The sequence below is a fragment of the Mauremys reevesii genome, linkage group 13, assembly GCF_016161935.1.
Source record: "Mauremys reevesii isolate NIE-2019 linkage group 13, ASM1616193v1, whole genome shotgun sequence".
NCBI lineage: Eukaryota > Metazoa > Chordata > Testudines > Geoemydidae > Mauremys > Mauremys reevesii.
In genome coordinates this window covers 4,588,243-4,608,092 of record NC_052635.1, presented here as the reverse complement: position 1 = coordinate 4,608,092, position 19,850 = coordinate 4,588,243, and the positions used below count along the sequence as shown (strand labels likewise).

Here is a 19,850-nt window from a genome sequence, read left to right as displayed (position 1 = left end):
GCCCCCCCAATCCCTGCACCGCCTCCCCCCCAAAATATTTAATCTGGTCGCAAGAGCTCCGTGCGGCTCGACAATTCCTTCAGGCTAAAGCCACCTGCAAAGATAAAGACACTGAAATACGCAGGTAACAGCCCCGGCCCGGATGGAGGGAAGGGGGCAGTGGAAGGGAGGAGAGAGCCAGGCGGGGGGCAGAAGGGGCAGTGCCGGGGCCAGGTCCCACCCGCGGGGGGGGAGAAAGGGAGGAGCGGAAGGACGGCGCCCGACCCGACCGAGGGAAGGAGCCAGGGAGAAGGGAGGAGCGAAGCTCGCGCACCCAAGGCGGAGAAGTGAAGGGGGCCGGGGGCAGGAGGGAAGGGAGCAGGCCGGGGCGGACGGAGGGAGGAGCCCGCCCATGGCAGGGAAACGGGGAGCGAAGGAGGACAGAGAGGAGGAGTGCCCTGTGCCCATAGAGCCAGCCCCGCCCCCCACCGCGCCCCACGGCTCGCCCCCACGGGGCTGCTCCAGCACTGTCACATTCTTCTCTTTTTTTTTCCTCTTTTTTTTTTTTTTTTTTTCCTTTTCTTTCCCAAAAAACACTTTTAGTAAGGGGAATACCATGAGGTTGCTCTAGCCCGGCCCCTGCAGAGGAGAGAAGAAGGGAACGAGTTAATAAACCACGGGAAGAGAGAGGAGAAGAGAAAATACAACCGAAGAACCCAGGAGTCCTGGCTCCCAGCCCCCCCGCTCTAACCACTACACCCCACACACACCCCAGAGCTGGGGAGAGAACCCAGGTGTCCGGGCTCTAAGTGCCCCCCCCCGCTCTAACCACTACACCCCCCACACACACACCCAGAGCTGGGGAGAGAACCCAGGAGTCCTGGCTCCCAGCCCTCCCCACTACTCTAACCACTACACCCCCCCCCGCACACACACACACCCAGAGCCAGGGAGGGAACCGAGGAGTCCTGGCTCCCAGCCCTCCCCACTGCTCTAACTACCACACCCCACACACACCCAAGAGCTGGGGAGAGAACCCAGGAGTCCTGGCTGCCAGCCCCTCCTGCTCTAACCACTACACCCCACACACACCCCAGAGCCGGGGAGAGAACCCAGGTGTCCTGGCTCTAAGTGCCACCCCCCTCTAACCACTAGCCCGCACTCCCCTCCCAGAGCCGGGAGAGAACCCAGGCATCCTGCCTGCTGCGGCCCGGCCCCCCAGACCTGTATGAGCGTCCGCGGGGTCGGCTGCTGAATCCACTGTAGAACCGGGCCCGGGAGCTGGTGTAGCCAGAACCGCGCCCGCGGTACCGGGCCCGGGGAAAGCCCCGGTCTGTGGTGCTGATGCCGGGCCGGTTGGTCCGCTTGGGGATCACCTGCGGGGCAAGAGGGGGGTCAGAGAGGCCCACGCCGGGGGGAGGGAAGTGGGAACTTGCGGGGCAGGGGAGAGAAATGGAGCTCAGGCCCAGGCTAAAGAAGGGAAGGTGGGGTTGGGGGTTCGAGGGGCCAGGAGAGAGCCTAGGGCTCTGGGCAGGATCTGGGGGCCTGAGCTTTGGGGTGCAGGGCTCACCTTGATCTGTCGCCCCCTGAACAGCGATTCGTCTAGCGCCATGGAGGTGCGCACAGACTCCTTGTCGGAGAACTCAATGTAGGCAAACCTGGGGGGGATCCCACATTAGACACCGCAAAACACAGCCCCCCCGAAACCCAGCCCACAGGGCCGCAGCTTCTCCTCCAGCCCCTCCCTTCTGGTACACGCCCCCTCCCGATCCCCCGGACTCTCACTCACCCCTTGGGGTGCCCACTGTATTTATCACACAGGATGGTGACACGGTTGACGGACCCGCAGCCGTGGAAATGAGCCTCCAACTCTTCGGCCGTTGCCCCATAATCCACCTGGAAAAGAGGGGGGGCTGAGAAATGGGGTCCCCTGAACCCCCCCAGCCCCTCCATGGCTCCCCCACTTACATTACCCACGTATATGGACCGAGCATCTGCCTCCATCTTTTCTTCTAAGGACATGATGACTGGGCCAGCTGTGAAGAGAGAACCAGGGCCTTAGTAAGTGGGGGCTGTACCCCATCTCTCTTCCAGGGCACCCCCTTTACCAGAACAGAGAGGGGAAGACCCCCCTTTCTGCACTGGATTTATACAGCAACTAGTATGGATAAATGTATAAACAGGCCCTACACAAACAACCCAAGGGGTAGCGTTTACGTAGGACCTACCTGAGAGATTCAGAACAGCATGAGTGAGGCCGGTGTTTACATAGGTCCTACGCAAACCAGATGATAGCATTTATGTAGGTGCTACACAAATAAAAATCAGAGGAGCACAATTCGCATGTGTCTCTGGGCTTTGCCATCCCCACAGGATGGGGGTCTGAGAGTGAATGGTGGGGTGGTTATTGTTTACATAGGTCCTACACATACAAAAAGGTAGTATTTACACACACCCTACACAAATAAAATGCAAAGCAGCGTGAATCCCAAATGCATCCTAGCTTCATGCCTCTGGGGTGGGAGGTTACAGTTTACACAGGTCCTACAGAAATACAGTTCAGAACAGCGAGACTCCCAAATGCATCTGGAATTCACCACCACCCACACAGTCCAAAGGGTATATTGGGGGGAAGGGATGGTGTTTACGTAGGTCCTACACAAATACAATTCAGGACAGTGTAGTTCACAGATGTCCCCTAACTTCGCCATGCACAGGGGGCCCGACGGGGTCTCACCGTTGCCTGGTGGGGGGCTCATGTTCATCTGCTTCTCCACCTCGTTCTGCAGCTCCTTCAGCTTCTCCGCCTCCTCCTCCATCTCCCGCACACGGGCTTTGATGGCCTCCAGCTCCTGAGAGGCAGGAGGGTCAGATTGGGGGCCTGATTCACCCTCCCACAGGCATCCGCCACCCCATGTCACCCTCCCTCACAACTCCCCCCATAGCTCTGCCCTGCCCCTGGACCAACACACCCCCACCCTACCCAGGCCCCCCAACAGAGAGCCCAACGCCCCAACTCTGCACCCCCACCCTAAAGCCCCTTCGCCTGGTTAGGCCCTGAGACCAGCCCCACCAGATCTGCCCCCGCCTGTTCTAACCCCACAGCCTATTGCCCCTCTCCTCGGCCCGGGCCCCCTCCCCACGTGCCCGCCCCTCCCCCCTCACATCTCCCCCCACGTGCCCGCCCCACGCCCCTCACATCTCCCCCCTCCCCCCATCTCCCTCCCACATGCCCCTCCCCCTCACATCTCTCCCCCCCACGTGCCCCACCCCCTCACAGCTCCCCCCCCATCTTCCCCCACGGGCCCACCCCTCACCCCACGTGCCCGCCCCGCCCCTCATATCTCCCCCTCCCCCCTCACCAGACCTGCCCCCGCCCTGTTCTAACCCCCACAGCCTATTGCCCCTCTCCGGCCCGGGGCCCCGCCCCTCCCCCCACGTGCCCGCCCCTCCCCCCTCACATCTCCCCCCACATGCCCGCCCCACGCCCCTCACATCTCCCCCTCCCCATCTCCCTCCCACATGCCCCTCCCCTCACATCTCTCCCCACGTGCCCCACCCCTCACCGGGTCCTCGATGGCGGGGTCCCCGGGGTCCCCTCGCCCAGCCCGGCCTCCTCCTCCAGCTCCTCAGGGGCGGTGGGCGCCGGGCCCCAGGCCCGGCCCGGGGGCGGAGGCGGACGGGGGCGGGTGCGGGCCCCCGTGCGCCGCCCCGGCCCGGCCCCCGTCCAGCAGCAGCTCCCCTCCCCTCCTCCTCCTCCTCCGCCCCCGCCCGCCGCGCGCGGGCCCCGCCCCCGGCTCCGGCCCCCCGCCCAGCCCGTTCCCGGACTGCGCGGGGGGGGCCCCGCCCGCCTCCGGCCCCACCCCCGCCCCGCGCGCGCCCCCGCTGCCCCGCGCCGACGAGGCCATGGCGGCTGCTGCTCTGCCCCGCGCTGGGCCGGCCGCTGCGCCGCGCGCCGCTCCTCATTGGCCGCCCGGGCGCGGCCCGCCCCCTCAGCCCCACCCCATTGGCTGGCCCGGCGGTAGGGCCGGGAAGGCGCGCCTGATTGGCCTAGCGGCCGCCATCGCTCTAATCCCATTGGTGGAGACACCCGCCCGTCAACAGAGCCCTCCCGCGTGCTTAGTCGCCTTCCGGAAGCCCCGAGCCCACAACTCTGATTGGCCCACTGTCCGCCATCGCTCCGACCCGATTGGGGCAGGGTTCCGCCATTCAACAGAGCGCTGCTTTCTGATTGGTTACCCGGCGCAGGTCGGACGCTTTTGATTGGCTCAACATCATGATCGGTCACGTTCTTCCCCGTATCTGCGGCCCCATTGGCCGACGGGCCAACCCTGGCAGCTGATTGGCTGAACAAACGCCCATCATTGAATAAACCTCCCCCAGCCCCATTGGCGGGAGTCCGCAGCCCTAATGAAGCCCCGCCCACGTCTGACCTTTGACCCCATCTTGACCCCCTGGGCCGCTGATCTTTTCCCTGCTTCACCCCTGACCCCAGAACCTGACCCCAACCGTCACATGACCCCACAGGCTGATAAACCAACATGGCTGCCCCGGGCGCGAGGCCTGTTCCCCCCCCCCCGGCAGACTCTGCCCCGCCCCCACCCCGCCGGTGCCCCTCACTCCCGACCCGCAGCCCCCAGCCCTGCCGGTCCCCCGCACTCCCGACCCGCAGGCTCCCCAGCCCTGCCGGTGCCCCTCACTCCCGACCCGCAGCCCCCGCCCCCCCCGCCCAGCCGGTGCCCCTCCCTCCCGACCCGCAGCCCCTGCCCCCCCCCTCCTGCCGGTGCCCCTCACTCCCGACCCGCAGCCCAGCCCCCCCCAGCCCCGCCGGTGCCCCTCACTCCCGACCCGCAGCCCCCGCCCCCGCCCTGCCGGTGCCCCTCACTCCCGACCGCAGCCCCGCCCCCCGCCCTGCCGGTGCCCCTCACTCCGACCCCTGCCGGTGCCCCTCACTCCCGACTGTCCCCAGCCCCAGCCCCAGCTCTGCCTCCCCTCAGTCCCCCACCCCCGGGCTGGCTTCCCGGGATCCATTAGCTGCATCTTGTCTCATGAATTATTGATCCCAGAGTGGAAGGTTTTAGGCCCTTCCCCTCTCAGGTACATGGTGTCCCCAGCTGCGCCTAGACTCCCGGACGCCTGGGTTCCTGCCAGGTTAACTCCGTATGGTCTGGAAGGCGCAATTACCGCACCCCCACCTCCTGGCTAGTGGACAGAGGGTGGGGGGGGGGATGGGGAGCCGTGAGCATTGGAAGGAGGGGAGATTGCTTGGAGGTGATGTGCTGTTTCTGAGCATTACGGTAATTGCCAAGTCAGATTTTACGTGCTCCTGGACCAGGAGGGATGGAGGGATAGTGAAAGAAGAAGAGAAAGGGAGGGAGGGAGGAGGGGCATCTGCTGGAGGAAAAAAGGTGAAAGAGAAAGAGGCAGTGACCAAGCGAGACAGAGCCCGGCCGCAAGAGAACGAGAGAGCCAGGAGGAGAGGAAAGTGGCAGGCAGAGTTACGTCAGGATAGGAGGAGAGAGAAGGAGACAGTGCGGGAGCGACAGAACAAATCAGAGCCTGGACAGAGGGAGACACTCAGAACCTCTGAAAGGGAAGAATGTGGAAGACAGATTGACGGAGAGAGAGAACAAAGCAGCACCTGGCTGCAGTGATAAATTGAGACTCTCCAGAAAAAAGGAACAAGACAACGACAGAGATCGAAGGAGGCAGAGTCCAGACAGAGACGTGGTCTCAGAAGCTCTGGAGGGGAGGAACCTGGAAGGCGGTGAGGATGGAGTAGAATAAGCCAGCGCCCTGCCAGAGTAATAGAACGAGACGCAGCCCAGACGGAGAGAGAGGAGAATTTCTGAGAGGGAAGAACGTGAAGATAGCGACAGAGCAACAGAACAAGTCAGGGTCCAGACAGAGAAATAGACTTGGACCCGCTAGAAGAGAAGAACGTGGAAGGCAGTGATGAAGTGGTAAATGAGCTGACGGCGTGGTGGAGCGATAGAACGAGACACAGCCCAAATGGAGGGATAGAAAAAGGGAGCACTTGGTTGGAGCGGTAGAATGGACAGAGCTAGAAGGACTCAAAACCCAGATAAAGCGACAGAGCGAGTCAGAGCCCAGGAAGAGCGCTAGGAGGAGGCCTGGACTGCGTGACAGAAGGACGCGAGCCTGAGAATGAGGCCTGGACGGAGCAACAGAAGGATACAGCTCCCGGACGGAGCAATAGAACGAGCTGGTGCCTGGACGGAGCAATAGAACAAGGTGGGGCCCTGACAGAGCAATAGAACGAGGTGGGGCCCTGACAGAGCAATAGAACGAGCTGGTGCCTGGACGGAGCAATAGAACGAGGTGGGGCCCTGACAGAGCAATAGAACGAGCTGGTGCCTGGACGGAGCGACAGACCGAGGCGGGGCCCTGACAGAGCGACAGACCGAGGCGGCGCCCGGGCGGAGCGACAGACCGAGGCGGCGCCCGGGCGGAGCGACAGACCGGGGCGGCGCCCGGACGGAGCGACAGACCGGGGCGGCGCCCGGGCGGAGCGACAGACCGGGCGGCGCCCGGGCGAGCGACAGACCGGGGCGGCGCCCGGTCGGAGCGACAGACCGGGCCGGCGCCCGGGCGGAGCGACAGACCGGGCGGCGCCGGGCGGAGCGACAGACCGGGCGGCGCCGGGCGGAGCGACAGACCGGGGCGGCGCCCGGGCGGAGCGACAGACCGAGCCGGCGCCCGGACGGAGCGATAGAACGAGCCGGGCGGAGCGAGCTGGCCCCACCCCGGGCCCCATGGCCCGCGCTCCCCCGCCCCCCAGCGACATCCCGCGCAACCTGAGCTACATCGCGGGGCTGTACGGCGGGCGATACCGCACCGTCCGGCCCAGCCTGGGCGGCGACTCGACTCGGAGGCCGAGGGGCGGGCCCGGGCGCGCGCGCGGCCGCCAGAGCCGTGCAGGCAGCCGGGGCGGCGGCGCCGCAGGGCCCGTTCTGCCCCAGCCGGGGGCCCTGGGGGGGGATCCCGCAGCCGCAGCCCCGGGTCCCGCAAGCGAGTGCGCTTCGCCGACGCCCTGGGGCTGGAGCTGGTCAGCGTGAGGCGCTACTGGCCGGCTGAGCTGCCCCAGGTCCCCGAGCGCGTCCACACCCAGCTCCGGCGTGACGCCCTGCGCCACTTCGCCCCCCTGCGGCCCTTCCAGGTAATGGGGGGAGCCGGGGGGAGGGGGATGACAGCAGCAGAGTCACCCGGCTCCATGTGACATTAATTTTCTTTCTTTCTCTCCATCCCCCCCCCCCCGCCCATTTCCTCCAGGACCCCCAGGACCCGCTGGCCGGGCGCCTGCCACTGGCGCCATGTTTCTGGGACCCGCTGGGGCTGCCGGACTTCGGGGGGCGGCTGGGGGCGCAGGGCGTGTGCCTGGAGGGGGTGCGGGCCGGGGGGCTGGGGGTGGCGGGGACCCTGCGGGTTCTCAACCTGGCCTATGAGAAGCGGGTCAGTGTCCGCTACACCTGGGACGGCTGGGCCAGCTACCGGGAGGCCCCCGCCGCCTACGCGGGGCCCTCCGCCGGCCCCCCGCCCGGCCCCCCCTCTGACCGCTTCGCCTTCCGCCTGCCCCTGCCCCCCGGGGGCGCCCTGGAGTTCGCCCTGCGCTGCCACGTGGGGGGCCAGGAGCTGTGGGACAACAACGGGGGGCAGAACTACATCCTGCGGGCCGGGGGGCGGGGCGGGGAGCTCCCCAGCCCCCCACGGGACGGTGACAGGGGCTGGATCCACTTCCTGTAGGGGGCTTCACAACCAGCCTCCCAGGGGACAGAGACTTCATGGGGGGGGGCCCACAACCAGCTCCTCCCAGCCCCCAGATCCCCCAGGTGGGGGGGCTGAAACTCACCCCAAAGCCATGGCATGTGGGGCAGGAATAGGGGGTGAGATACAGGAGGTGTGGGGGAGGGGCCTGATGGGTGGAGGTGGTGGGGGAAACAAGTCTTCTAGGATGGGGGCATCCAGGGGAGGGTGGGGCTAGAATGGGGGCGGAGCTCAGCCCAACCAAAGACACGCCCCCCACATCAGGCACCGCCCCCTGCCCTGTGGGCCCTGCACCCCCAGCCAGGATGGGGGGGGGGCATTGCCTTACAGGGGACACTGACACTCCTGGCTCTGCCCCCAGCTCAAGGGCAGGGTCTGGCTGCATTGGGGGGGGGACATTGGGAGGACGTTAACCGGTGGAACTCCCTGCTGGTGGGCAGTGCCGGGCTCGACCCGCCTCAGGCCAGGACTGGGCAAAACCACCCAACAATCCAGGCTGGCTGGGCTGGGGCTGATCGGGGAGTTACCAGGGGTTGGGCCGGGGGCTGATCAGGGGAGTTACCAGGCTGGCTGGGCTGGGGCTGATCCCGGGGCGGGAGTTACCAGGCTGGCTGGGCCGGGGACTGATCCCGCGGGGAGTTACCAGGCTGGCTGGGCCTGGGGCTGATCTGGGGCAGGGAGTTACCAGGCTGGCTGGGCTGGGGGCTGATCCGGGGAGTTACCAGGCTGGCTGGGCCTGGGGGCTGATCTGGGGGTGGAGTTACCAGGCTGGCTGGGCCGGGGGCTGATCCCGCGGGGAGTTACCAGGCTGGCTGGGCCTGGGGCTGATCTGGGGTGGAGTTACCAGGCTGGCTGGGCCGGGGCTGATCCGCGGGGAGTTACCAGGCTGGCTGGGCCTGGGGGCTGATCTGGGGTGGAGTTACCAGGCTGGCTGGGCTGGGGGCTGATCCCGGGGTGGAGTTACCAGGCTGGCTGGGCTGGGGCTGATCCCGGGGGAGTTACCAGGCTGGCTGGGCTGGGGGGGGCTGATCCCGCGGGGAGCACCAGGGGCTGATCTGGGAGTTACCAGGGGGGCTGATCTGGGGGGGGGAGTTACCAGGGGGGCTGATCCCGCGGGGGGGGGAGTTACCAGGGGGGCTGATCCCGGGGGGCAGGGAGTTAGCAGGCTGGCTGGGCCGGGGGGGGGGGCTACCAGGCTGGCTGTTGTGCGCAGGTTTCCCCCAGGACAGCAGCCCAGAGGGGGGGGGAAGGTGCCACCGTTCTCCATGTTTGCCCAGACACTGAGGCTGCCCACAGCTTGGCACCCAACCCCCCTCGGACCAGTCCCCTGCCGGTGCCCCTCACTCCCGACCCGCAGCCCCCCGCCCTGCCGGTGCCCCTCACTCCCGACCCGCAGCCCCCAGCCCTGCCGGTGCCCCTCACTCCCGACCCGCAGCCCCAGCCCTGCCGGTGCCCCTCACTCCCGCCCCGCAGCCCCCCGCCCTGCCAGTGCCCCTCACTCCCGACCCGCTGCCCCCAGCCCTGCCGGTGCCCCTCACTCCCGACCCGCAGCCCAGCCCCCACCCCAGCCCAGCCGGTGCCCCTCACTCCCGACCGCAGCCCCAGCCCTGCCGGTGCCCCTCACTCCCGACCCGCAGCGCCCCAGCCCTGCCGGTGCCCCTCACTCCCGACCCGCAGCCCCCCCCAGCCCTGCTGGTGCCCCTCACTCCCGACCCGCAGCCCCCGCCCTGCCGGTGCCCTCACTCCCGACCCGCCCCCAGCCCTGCCGGTGCCCCTCACTCCCGACCGCAGCCCCAGCCCTGCCGGTGCCCCTCACTCCCGACCCGCAGCCCCACCCCTGCCGGTGCCCCTCACTCCCGACCCGCAGCCCCCACCCCTGCCGGTGCCCCTCACTCCCGGACCCGCAGCCCCCTGCCCTGCCGGTGCCCATCACTCCCGACCCGCAGCACCAGCCCTGCCGGTGCCCCTCACTCCCGACCCGCAGCCCCCGCCCCGCCCTGCCGGTGCCCCTCACTCCCAACCCGTCCCCAGCCCTGCCGGGGCCCCTCACTGCCGACCCGCTGCCTCAGCCCTGCCTGTGCCCCTCACTCCCGACCCGCAGCCCTGCTGGTGCCCCTCCCTCCCGACCCGCAGCCCCCACCCCTGCCGGTGCCCCTCACTCCCGGACCCGCAGCCCCCACCCCCAGCCCTGCCGGTGCCCCTCACTCCCGACCCGCAGCCCCCAGCCCTGCCGGTGCCCCTCACTCCCGACCCGCAGCCCCCGCCCCCCCCAGCCCTGCCAGTGCCCCTCACTCCCGACCCACAGCCCCCGCCCCCCAGCCCTGCCGGTGCCCCTCACTCCCGACCCGCAGCCCCCGCCCTGCCGGTGCCCCTCACTCCCGACCCGCAGCCCCAGCCCTGCCGGTGCCCCTCACTCCCGACCCGCAGCCCCCGCCCTGCCGGTGCCCCTCACTCCCGACCCGCAGCCCCCAGCCCTGCCGGTGCCCCTCACTCCCGACCCGCAGCCCCCCGCCCTGCCGGTGCCCCTCACTCCCGACCCGCAGCCCCCAGCCCTGCCGGTGCCCCTCACTCCCGACCCGCAGCCCCGGGCTATCCTGGCTCTACTGGGGGCCGGTTTCCCCAGGGCAGCCCGGAGGCCGCAGGGGAGAAGCAGCCGGTTTCTCGTCCAGCCGAGACCAGGGTCTGTGTCTGGGAGAACCCAGGAGTCCTGGCGCCCGGCCAGGAGAGAACCCAGGCGTCCGGCTGGTGGCCCGGTTTCCGGGCTGGGCTCTGTGGCAGCCAATGGCCGGGCCGGTCCCTCCCCCCCAGGCCGCGGCCTCCAATCCCGGCCCGGAGGGGGCCAGGCCGAGCCGGGCAGGGATCGGGCTGGTGCCGGCCCGGGCCCGGCAGCACCGCAGGGAGGGTGAGTTTGGCCGCCCCTCCCCCATTGTCCCTGGGTCAGCCCCTCCCCCCTTTGTGTGCGGGCTCCCTGCCCCTCCCGGGAGAGAACCCAGGCGTCCGGGCTCCCAGCTCCTCCCCCTCCCGGGAGAAAACCCAGGCGTCCGGGCTCCCTGCTCTAACCACCAGACCCCCACTCCCCTCCCAGAGCCTGGGAAAGAACCCAGGCGTCCGGGCTCCCAGCTCCTCCTCCTGCCCCCTCTCCTGGGAGAGAACCCAGCTGTCCTAGGCGCCCTTAAAGGGCCAGTGCAAGGGAAGCCCCGCCCCCCGAGTCTCCATTACCCAGGATGCAAGTGGAGCAAAGTCCCAAAACTTGGGAGGAAACTAAAATCGGAGGAGGAGGGAACGTGTGAGTGGGGGGAGGGGCTGGGGGGGTTCTGGGGGCGGTTGGGGGGATCCCCAGAGAGAGAAAGAGGCGGGGGAATATGGGGGGGTCACTGGGGTTGGGGGAATCCCGGGGGGGAAGCTGAGACAAGGGTCGGTGTCTCAGAGAACCCAGGAGTCCTAGCTCCTAGTCCGCTCCCCTGCACTCTGACCCACTGGACTCTCCCCTCTCAGAGCCAGGGTGAGAACCCAGGCGTCCTGGCTCCCAGTCTCTCTCAGCCCTCTTAGAGCCAGGGTGAGAACCCAGGCGTCCTGGCTCCCAGCCCCTTCCCCGCTGTAAGCCACCAGACCCTGCCCCTCTCACAGAGCTGGGATAGAAGGAGTGGGGATGGGGGTCTCGGGGGCTAGAAGGGTCCTGAGGGGGATTGGAGGGAGCTGGGAATTGGTGAGGAAAGTGGCTGGGGGAGGGGATGGGGAGTCTCTGTGGGGTTGGGGGAGCTGGAGGGTCTTTGTGGGGAGAAGGTGGGGTTGGAGCTGGGGGTCTCTGGGGAGCTGGAGGGTCTCTGGGGAGAAGGTGGGGGTGGGAGCTGGAGGGTCTCTGGGGAGAAGGTGGGGTTGGAGCTGGGGGTCGCTGGGGCTGGGGAGCTGGAGGGTCTCTGGGGAGAAGGTGGGGTTGGAGCTGGGGTCGCTGGGGGTGCTGGGGTCTGGGAGAGCTGGAGGGTCTCTGAGGAGAAGGTGGGGTTGGAGCTGGGAGGTCTCTGGGAGCTGGGGTTTGGGAGCTGGAGGGTCTCTGGGGAGAAGGTGGGGTTGGAGCTGGGGGAGCTGGGGTCTGGGGAGCTGGAGGGTCTCTGGGGAGAAGGTGGGGGTTGGAGCTGGGGGGGTCGCTGGGGTCTGGGGGAGCTGGAGGGTCTCTGGGGTAGAAGGTGGGGTTTGGAGCTGGGGGAGCTGGGGTCTGGGGAGCTGGAGGGTCTCTGGGGAGAAGATGGGGTTGGAGCTGGGGAGGTCTCTGGGGAGCTGGGGTCTGGGGAGCTGGAGGGTCTCTGGGGGAGAAGGTGAGGGTTGGAGCTGGAGGAGGGGATGGGGAGTCTCTGTGGGGTTGGGGAGCTGGAGGGTCTCTGGGGAGAAGGTGAGGTTGGAGCTGGGGGTCGCTGGGGAGCTGGGGTCTGGGGAGCTGGAGGGTCTCTGGGGAGAAGGTGGGGTTGGAGCTGGGGAGGTGTCTGGGGAGCTGGAGGGTCTCTGGGGAGAAGGTGGGGTTGGAGCTGGGGTGTCGCTGGGGAGCTGGAGGGTCTCTGGGGAGAAGGTGGGGGTTGGAGCTGGGGGAGCTGGGGTCTGGGGGAGCTGGAGGGTCTCTGGGGGAGAAGGTGGGGGTTGGAGCTGGAGGAGGGGATGGGGAGTCTCTGTGGGGTTGGGGGAGCTGGAGGGTCTCTGTGGGGAGAAGGTGGGGTTGGAGCTGGGGAGGTGTCTGGGGAGCTGGAGGGTCTCTGGGGAGAAGGTGGGGTTGGAGCTGGGGTGTCGCTGGGGAGCTGGAGGGTCTCTGGGGAGAAGGTGGGGTTGGAGCTGGGGGGGAGCTGGGGTTTGGGGGAGCTGGAGGGTCTCTGGGGGAGAAGGTGAGGGTTGGAGCTGGGGGTCGCTGGGGAGCTGGGGTCTGGGGAGCTGGAGGGTCTCTGGGGAGAAGGTGGGGTTGGAGCTGGGGAGGTGTCTGGGGAGAAGGTGGGGTTGGAGCTGGGGGAGCTGGGGTCTGGGGAGCTGGAGGGTCTCGGGGAGAAGGTGGGGGTTGGAGCTGGGGGGTGTCTGGGGGAGAAGGTGGGGGTTGGAGCTGGGGAGGTGTCTGGGGGAGCTGGAGGGTCTCTGGGGGAGAAGGTGGGGGTTGGAGCTGGGGGTGTCGCTGGGGAGCTGGAGTTTGGGGAGCTGGAGGGTCTCTGGGGAGAAGGTGGGGTTGGAGCTGGGGGTCGCTGGGAGCTGGGGTCTGGGGAGCTGGAGGGTCTCTGGGGGAGAAGGTGGGGTTGGAGCTGGGGGTCGCTGGGGAGCTGGGGTCTGGGGAGCTGGAGGGTCTCTGGGGAGAAGGTGGGGGTTGGAGCTGGGGGAGCTGGGGTCTGGGGAGCTGGAGGGTCTCGGGGAGAAGGTGGGGGTTGGAGCTGGGGGTCGCTGGGAGCTGGAGTTTGGGGAGCTGGAGGGTCTCTGGGGAGAAGGTGGGGTTGGAGCTGGGGGAGCTGGGGTCTGGGGGAGCTGGAGGGTCTCTGGGGAGAAGGTGGGGTTGGAGCTGGGGGTCGCTGGGGAGCTGGGGTCTGGGGAGCTGGAGGGTCTCTGGGGAGAAGGTGGGGTTGGAGCTGGGGGAGCTGGGGTCTGGGGAGCTGGAGGGTCTCTGGGGAGAAGGTGGGGTTGGAGCTGGGGAGCTGGGGTCTGGGGAGCTGGAGGGTCTCTGGGGAGAAGGTGGGGTTGGAGCTGGGGGAGCTGGGGTCTGGGGAGCTGGAGGGTCTCTGGGGAGAAGGTGGGGTTGGAGCTGGGGAGCTGGGGTCTGGGGGAGCTGGAGGGTCTCTGGGGAGAAGGTGGGGTTGGAGCTGGGGAGCTGGGGTCTGGGAGCTGGAGGGTCTCTGGGGAGAAGGTGGGGGTTGGAGCTGGGGTGTCTGCTGGGAGCTGGAGTTTGGGGGAGCTGGAGGGTCTCTAGAGTGGGGTCAATGAGGAGTCTCTGGGCGAGGGACTGGGAGCATTTGGGCATTTGGGAAGGTATCTGGGGCTGGGGGGCCTCTGGGGAGCAGCCGGGGAGGGGGGTCTCTGGGGAAGGGGCGGGGTGGGGGGTCTCTGGGAGCTGGGGAGAAGGTGGGGTTGGAGCTGGGGGGGTCTCTGGGGGAGGAGCTGGGGTGGGGTCTTCAGCATATTAGGAAGCTGTGTATTCGCTTATTTTACATAATTACCACATGGTGGAATTTCTGGTCAGTTCCCTGCTAATTAGTCATTGCTGAGGAGGCTGATTGGCCGGTAACCGCCAGGAACTTGCTGGATTTCGGGTGGCTAATCAGGATGCTCTTTCATGGGGGCGGGGGTGGGGGGCACCTTTAAGACCAAGGCCCTGCGGTCAGGACATCTGGTCACCCCCAGATTGAGTCTAATTCCTGGTTCTTCATGTTGTTGGGCGTTGTTTGGCCGATGACCCGGTAATTGCTAATCACTCATCAGTTATTTCTGTAATGAGGCGCCCGTCAATTAATAGTGGAGCGGTAATGAATAGGGGCTAATTTCAGGCCTGGTGAGTTCTTGGTCCAGCTCGGTGAGCAACGGAAAGACCTGGTTGGCCCCAGTGATCTCATTAATGTAGGGACTGGGACGTTGTTCCCGTCAATATGATTGAAATCAGTGCTTAGTTACTTTAATTAGATTGATTGGTTTACTTTAATGAGCTCTCTCTGTTCTTTGGGGGACAAGAACTGTTGCTGTACGCCAGGAGCCAGGACTCCTGGGTTCTATCCCTGTCCCTGGGAGGGGAGTGGGGTCTAGTTGTCACCCCTCCAATCGGTGACATTTCTCCATTTGTCTGTGACGCGATGATCTTTGAACGCTGCATCCAACCGAATCCAGAATGTCCGGAAACATGGTGGGCGTTGGTGGAACGGACCCCATCTGTTGGGGTGAAACCCAGAGACCCACCAATCCCCTCACACTGACAACCTGCCCAGCGCCCGGCCAACATCGGGTACGAAGGCTGAGACCCCAGAGCGAGCCAATGGTTTTAGGGAAAAGTGGTTTATGACCATTAATATTGCTAAAAATTAGAAAACCAGCAACAGCTCTTCTACAGTCGCTCCCTGACTTACGCAAGTGTCCGTTTCAGAACGCTGTGCCTAACTCGAATTTTGCGTCAATCAGAAACGTATACCTGACCATTGCACCCAAAACCCCTCCTGTTTCTAGCATACAGAACTTTTTCCGCAAGTGCGGATTTGCGTAAATCGGGTTTGCGTAACCCGAGGGGGCGTCTGGACTTAGAGCTCTAAAGGTACCTAGGTTGATGGTTCGTGTGCTCCGATACCACCGTGTCGTACCTTACGCAAATACGCCTCACTGAGCTCTGGCGTTCACGGTTCTAGTTCCCCGGCCATGTTGCTCTTCCACTCATCCACAACAAGGATTGGTTGATAAACCTCAAAGACTGTGGGCTGGAACCGAACTAACGAGGATTCATAGAGGTGACAGCCAGTGGACACATTAGATCATCTAGTTTGGATCACAAGCCATTCAGTTTACCCAGTGTCTCTGTATTTAGCCTTAATAACATGCATTGGACTAGAGTATTTTCCAGTCTGAATTTGAAGAGCTCAGGATATGGAGATGCCTCTTCCCTCGGCTGTTTGGGCCAATGGTTTTCTTCTGGAATTGGGGCTGTCTTTCCAATCGGAATTTGGCTGCCTGCTGCGTTCAGCTGTTGGTTTGAGTTCTGCCTTTTTCCACTAGGTTACAGAGCCCTTCAGTACTGGGTGTTGGAATGTAGCCGTCATTGGAGAAGGTGGAAGAATGGACAACGTTCTTCTAAAAAATGGGGTTTTCCAACGCTCCGTCCTCTGGGCATTGGCTGAGCTGAGGAGGCCCCTAGGTGGGAGTGTGAAGATCTGATTTTGAATTTTACGGTTCACTGTCCATCCTGCCCAGGACCAACAGGCGACGAGCAGCAACCAAAGCAAAGGGTCAATCCGTGTGCCATCGATGGCGTCTGCAGACCAAGGATGCGCTGCGTGCCATTACCCAGGTGGTGGAAGCCAGTGCCTGGTGTCACAGGGAGAGCACCAGAGGCTAGTTCATGCCATGGAGATGGCCCTCCAACGGTGGCGGCAGGGGGACTGTTGTTGCCACGCCACGACCTGTGCCTTGGAGACACTGGCCAAATGCACCCATCAGTTGGTGGCACAGAGAGCGCGCCATGGAGACCTCTCTCCAATACCAGTGGCAGCTGCAGGGTGCCCACCGGCGCCAGGCTGTTGCTCGCACAATGGAAACGATGCTACAAAGCCAGCAGCATCTCCTGGAAGATCAAGAGCGTCATGCCATTGCCTGCGCTGCGGAAACGAAGCTCCACCATGAGCAACGTCTTCTGGAAGACCAAGATGGCTGCGTCATGGAAATGTCGGCCGAAGGCGCCGATAGATTGATGCCACAGGGAGAACATTGCTTAAATGGCCGCTCCGTGGGAACCTGGCCCGTTACTCACTTACGGCGGCAAGCAGCCAGATGTGATCAGGAAGAGGTTGCCAATGCGGATCCGTCTCGACTTGATCGCACGGCAGTAGGGTGCAGCGAAGGCCGGGGATGTTGGGAGCGATTTCTAGGAGTGGTCGAGCCAGGGGCTCTTGGAAGCAGCACAGGCAATAAGCCATTTGCACTTAACTCAGGGGGCTGGCCAAGCCCGGGGCTCATTAGCCAACTTCGCAGTGCCAACGGACATGCTGATTTTCAGTAGGGTTGTGCCAGTCACTGCTGCCTAGAGCCTCCCTGGCAGCATCAGAGTGGATGGGCTGCGGCGTTCCGGAAAGACGGACAAGCAGCCGCTTGGGGTTGGATAACGCCCGGCCTCCATAAGCGAAGAAATGCACAACCCTCTAGTTTCCAAATCACCAGTCAAATATTTTGTGGTATTAGCGACTAATTAGTACTTATTGGTCAATTATTTAATTAGCCGGTCAATAACCAAGTAATCTGCTCCACAAGCTAATTATTTTTATAACGGTTTGACTATTTCTTTGTTAGCCAGTAAGTTCATTTCTAGAAGCTAATCCCCAAGTAATGCAATCGGGGTTCGATTATTTCTTAGCAGTAATTACGCATTAAAACAAATTCAATTATAAGTCAGTATTGTGTGTCTTATCCTAGTGTCTCTGTGGCCTGGTCACAGACACACAACAAGCACCGGTGCTGCCCCAGAAAACTTATTTCCAGGACCGTTCGGCTACGTCCCTACTAACGACACCCAAAGACATAATTGTCCCTAATTAGCTAAGGAAGGTAGGAGCTGGTCCCTGAGTCCCCTGAAACACGACGGAAATGAATTCCTGGATTTGTATTTCATTTGATTATTTGAATGTTTTCGAGTTCTTGAGGCAAGAACTGTGCTGTGTGTCTCCTGCCTGGTGGGGGCTGCGGGGCCAGGACTCCTGGGTTCTATCCTCAGCTCTGGGAGGTAGTAGGGTCTACTAGGTTAGGGAAGGTGGGGCTCGGGGCCAGGACTCCTGGGTTCTATCCCCATCCCTTTCACCTGCATGTCTCTCTCTTCCCAGGTCTCAGGCTCCCCGGGGGGAACGTGGGGCTGACAATTTGGGGTTCAGACCCCCTTACGGCAGGTAAGAGCCTTCACTCCCCATTGCTGTGGGGGTAGGGGGGCAGCAATCACCCCCAAACACCCCTGGGGGGCTGTGGTGTGGGGGGAGCTCTGGGGCACCCCACACTACCCTCCTCGCTATCTCCTGCTGATTGGGGCTTGCTCTCTCTCCCCCCACAGCTGTCCCCGTGGGCCGGCCAGCCCGGGAGCCCCAGGCCAAGGACCCCCCGGTGGCGGGGCCAGCCATGCCCCCCAACAAGGAGTCGCCAGGCAACCCCGGCTCGCCGGCAGCCCTCATCTGCCTGCCGCCCATCTCAGAGGACCTGCAGCTGGTGTGGACCCAGGCGTCCCAGACCAGCGAGCTGGACGGCCACCAGCCGCTGCGCCAGGCCTTCAGCTACTTCCCCTACCCCAGCCTGGCCGACCTGGCGCTGCTTTGCCTGCGCCACGGCCTGCAGCTGGAGAAGGTCAAGGCCTGGTTCATGGCCCAGCGGCTGCGCTGCGGCATCAGCTGGAGCGCCGAGGAGATCGAGGAGACGCGGGCGCGGCTGGCCTGCCGCCAGGACCGCCCGGCCTTCGGGGCCCTGCTGGCCCCCGGCGACCCCCTGCCGCAAACTGGCAAGGCCCCGGGAGGCAGGGAAGCCCCCGCAGCCGCACACCACAAAGCCAAGCCCCAGGAATCCTCAGGGAGCTGTTCGGCTGTGGCCCGGGGGCCCCGAGAGCCGGGGAGAGCTTCCACAGCCCCCCACCCCAAAGCCAAAGAGACGCTGACGCCGCCCCCCAGCCTTTTCCCCACGCCGCCCCCTCCGTGCCGGGCCTGGGCGGATCCTCCGGCCGGCGCCAGCCACCCGGACACCGCCTGGGACCTCAGCAAACCCTGCCGGCTGGGGGCGGCCGACACCGCGCCACCCTCCTCCGGAGCCACTGTCAATGGGGCTGAGGCGTGGGCCCGGCCTGGCCACCCCCACAGCACCCTGGAGGCCCAGCGGCAGCGGAAGAGCCGGCGGAAGAGCAAGGAGCAGCTGGCAGTGCTGAAGTCATTCTTCCTGCGGTGCCAGTGGGCGCGGCGGGAGGATTACCAGTGGCTTGAGCGGATCACCGGCCTGCCGCGGGCAGAGATCATCCAGTGGTTCGGGGACACCCGCTACGCCCTCAAGCATGGGCACCTGCGGTGGTTCTGGGATAACACTGTGCCCCCCGCTGCCGCCCTGGAGCCCGGGCCCCGCACGGACACGGGCCCGCTGGAGCGGTACTGGGCTGCCCGGCAGCAGCTGCGCCAGGACGACCTGCCGGCCCTGTGCCGCGAGTCGGGCATGGGGGCCCAGCAGGTGCTGAACTGGTTCTACTCCCGCTCGCCCGAGCCGGCCGAGGTGGTGGTGTGCCTGGGCGAGGAGCCGGAGGACGAGGACGAGGAGGCCGGGCTCATGGTGCAGGACGACGGGGAGGAGGAGGACGACGAGCCGGAGGAAGAGGACCTGGGCACCCAGGAATGAGGAGCTTCGGAGACTCCCCGGGGAGGGCGGGGTTGGGGGGAGCCGACTCGTGCACTGGAGCCCTGTTCTGTCTAGTTCCTCCCTCTGTTCTAAAACCCATATCTGGGTCCTGCATCTAGTCCCCACTCCCTCTCTGTTCCTGGGCCCCACGTTCCCCCCCGCCTCTCCCCAGTTCTAGAACCGGGTCCTTCTCCCTTTCTGTTCTGGAACTTGGTATCACGCAGTTCTGCTCCCTAGATCATTGTTGTAATTCGCTCTCCATGCCTCAGGATCCAGGTCTGGGTTTGTCCGTCCCCCCTCGTCTTGGTACTCTAGAACAAAGTACTGGCTCCTCCCTGTTCTAGAATCTAGGGCCCTGTTTCTCCTCCTCTGTGTTCTAGAATCCCAATCAGGCCCTGGTCCCTTTCCTCTGCTAGAACAGAGGGCCACCCTCAAACTCTGCCACAGGCCCTAGAACCTGGAGCTCTTGACCTAGAACCCAGGTGTCCAGTTCCCTCTACCATGCTCTAGAACCCAGATACCATTTCACTCCTGGTCCCCTACTCTAGAACCTAGGTTCTCTGGTTACAGGTTGGTGCTCTAGAACCCTGTACCTTCCGACCAGATTTCTGGATTCAGGTATGCTCCCTTCTCCAGACTTCCCTCACCTCTCCCCTCCTTCAGGCACCTCTGTTTCTAGAGTCTGCCTTGGTTCGTCCCTCCCCCCTTCTAGATCACGTTAAGGCCCTGTCTCCCAGAGAGACACGTGTGGCGGGAGCTGGCTGGGGGCAGCATCTGGCCTGGTCTGTGGGGGGCTCCCTGGGTTTGGTTTTACAAACTGGGCAGGAGAAACCGGGGCGGGGGGCGGCCTTTCCCTGGCGGCTGTTGGTCCTTTCTGGAGTCGTTAATTTATAATGCCCGGCTGGCGCGAGTTAAAGCGAGGTTTGAAGTTGACTCCCACGCCTGTGGCCTGTGTCTGATTGGGGGTGGGGGGGATGGGGAGGGGTCCCTGATGCTCAGTGGGGGTGGGTCACCCGTCTCCCCTTCCTCTC

General features: G+C 64.9%; 3 protein-coding genes across 3 annotated transcripts; 2 read left to right on the top strand and 1 right to left on the bottom strand.

Annotated features, from left to right (window-relative positions):
* Positions 1–533: 533 nt before the first annotated feature.
* On the bottom strand, positions 534–3,629 carry LOC120380535 (polyadenylate-binding protein 2). The gene is made up of 7 exons (XM_039498312.1): positions 3,546–3,629; positions 2,717–2,831; positions 1,948–2,015; positions 1,769–1,875; positions 1,550–1,637; positions 1,204–1,355; positions 534–618 (listed from the first exon to the last, which is right to left on the bottom strand). Exons 2-7 carry the CDS (start codon positions 2,796–2,798, stop codon positions 579–581), a joined length of 537 nt encoding a protein of 178 aa, XP_039354246.1. The 5' UTR covers positions 2,799–2,831; positions 3,546–3,629; the 3' UTR covers positions 534–578.
* Positions 3,630–6,755: 3,126 nt separating this feature from the next.
* On the top strand, positions 6,756–7,782 carry PPP1R3E (protein phosphatase 1 regulatory subunit 3E). Its single transcript, XM_039498756.1, is given in 3 exon segments — positions 6,756–6,938; positions 6,941–7,204; positions 7,273–7,782. Coding segments are annotated over 3 exon segments (918 nt in total). The 3' UTR covers positions 7,744–7,782.
* Positions 7,783–10,384: 2,602 nt separating this feature from the next.
* Positions 10,385–19,752, top strand: HOMEZ (homeobox and leucine zipper encoding). Its single transcript, XM_039498292.1, has 3 exons — positions 10,385–10,666; positions 17,286–17,348; positions 17,507–19,752. Exons 1-3 carry the CDS (start codon positions 10,546–10,548, stop codon positions 18,817–18,819), a joined length of 1,497 nt encoding a protein of 498 aa, XP_039354226.1. The 5' UTR covers positions 10,385–10,545; the 3' UTR covers positions 18,820–19,752.
* Positions 19,753–19,850: the final 98 nt, after the last annotated feature.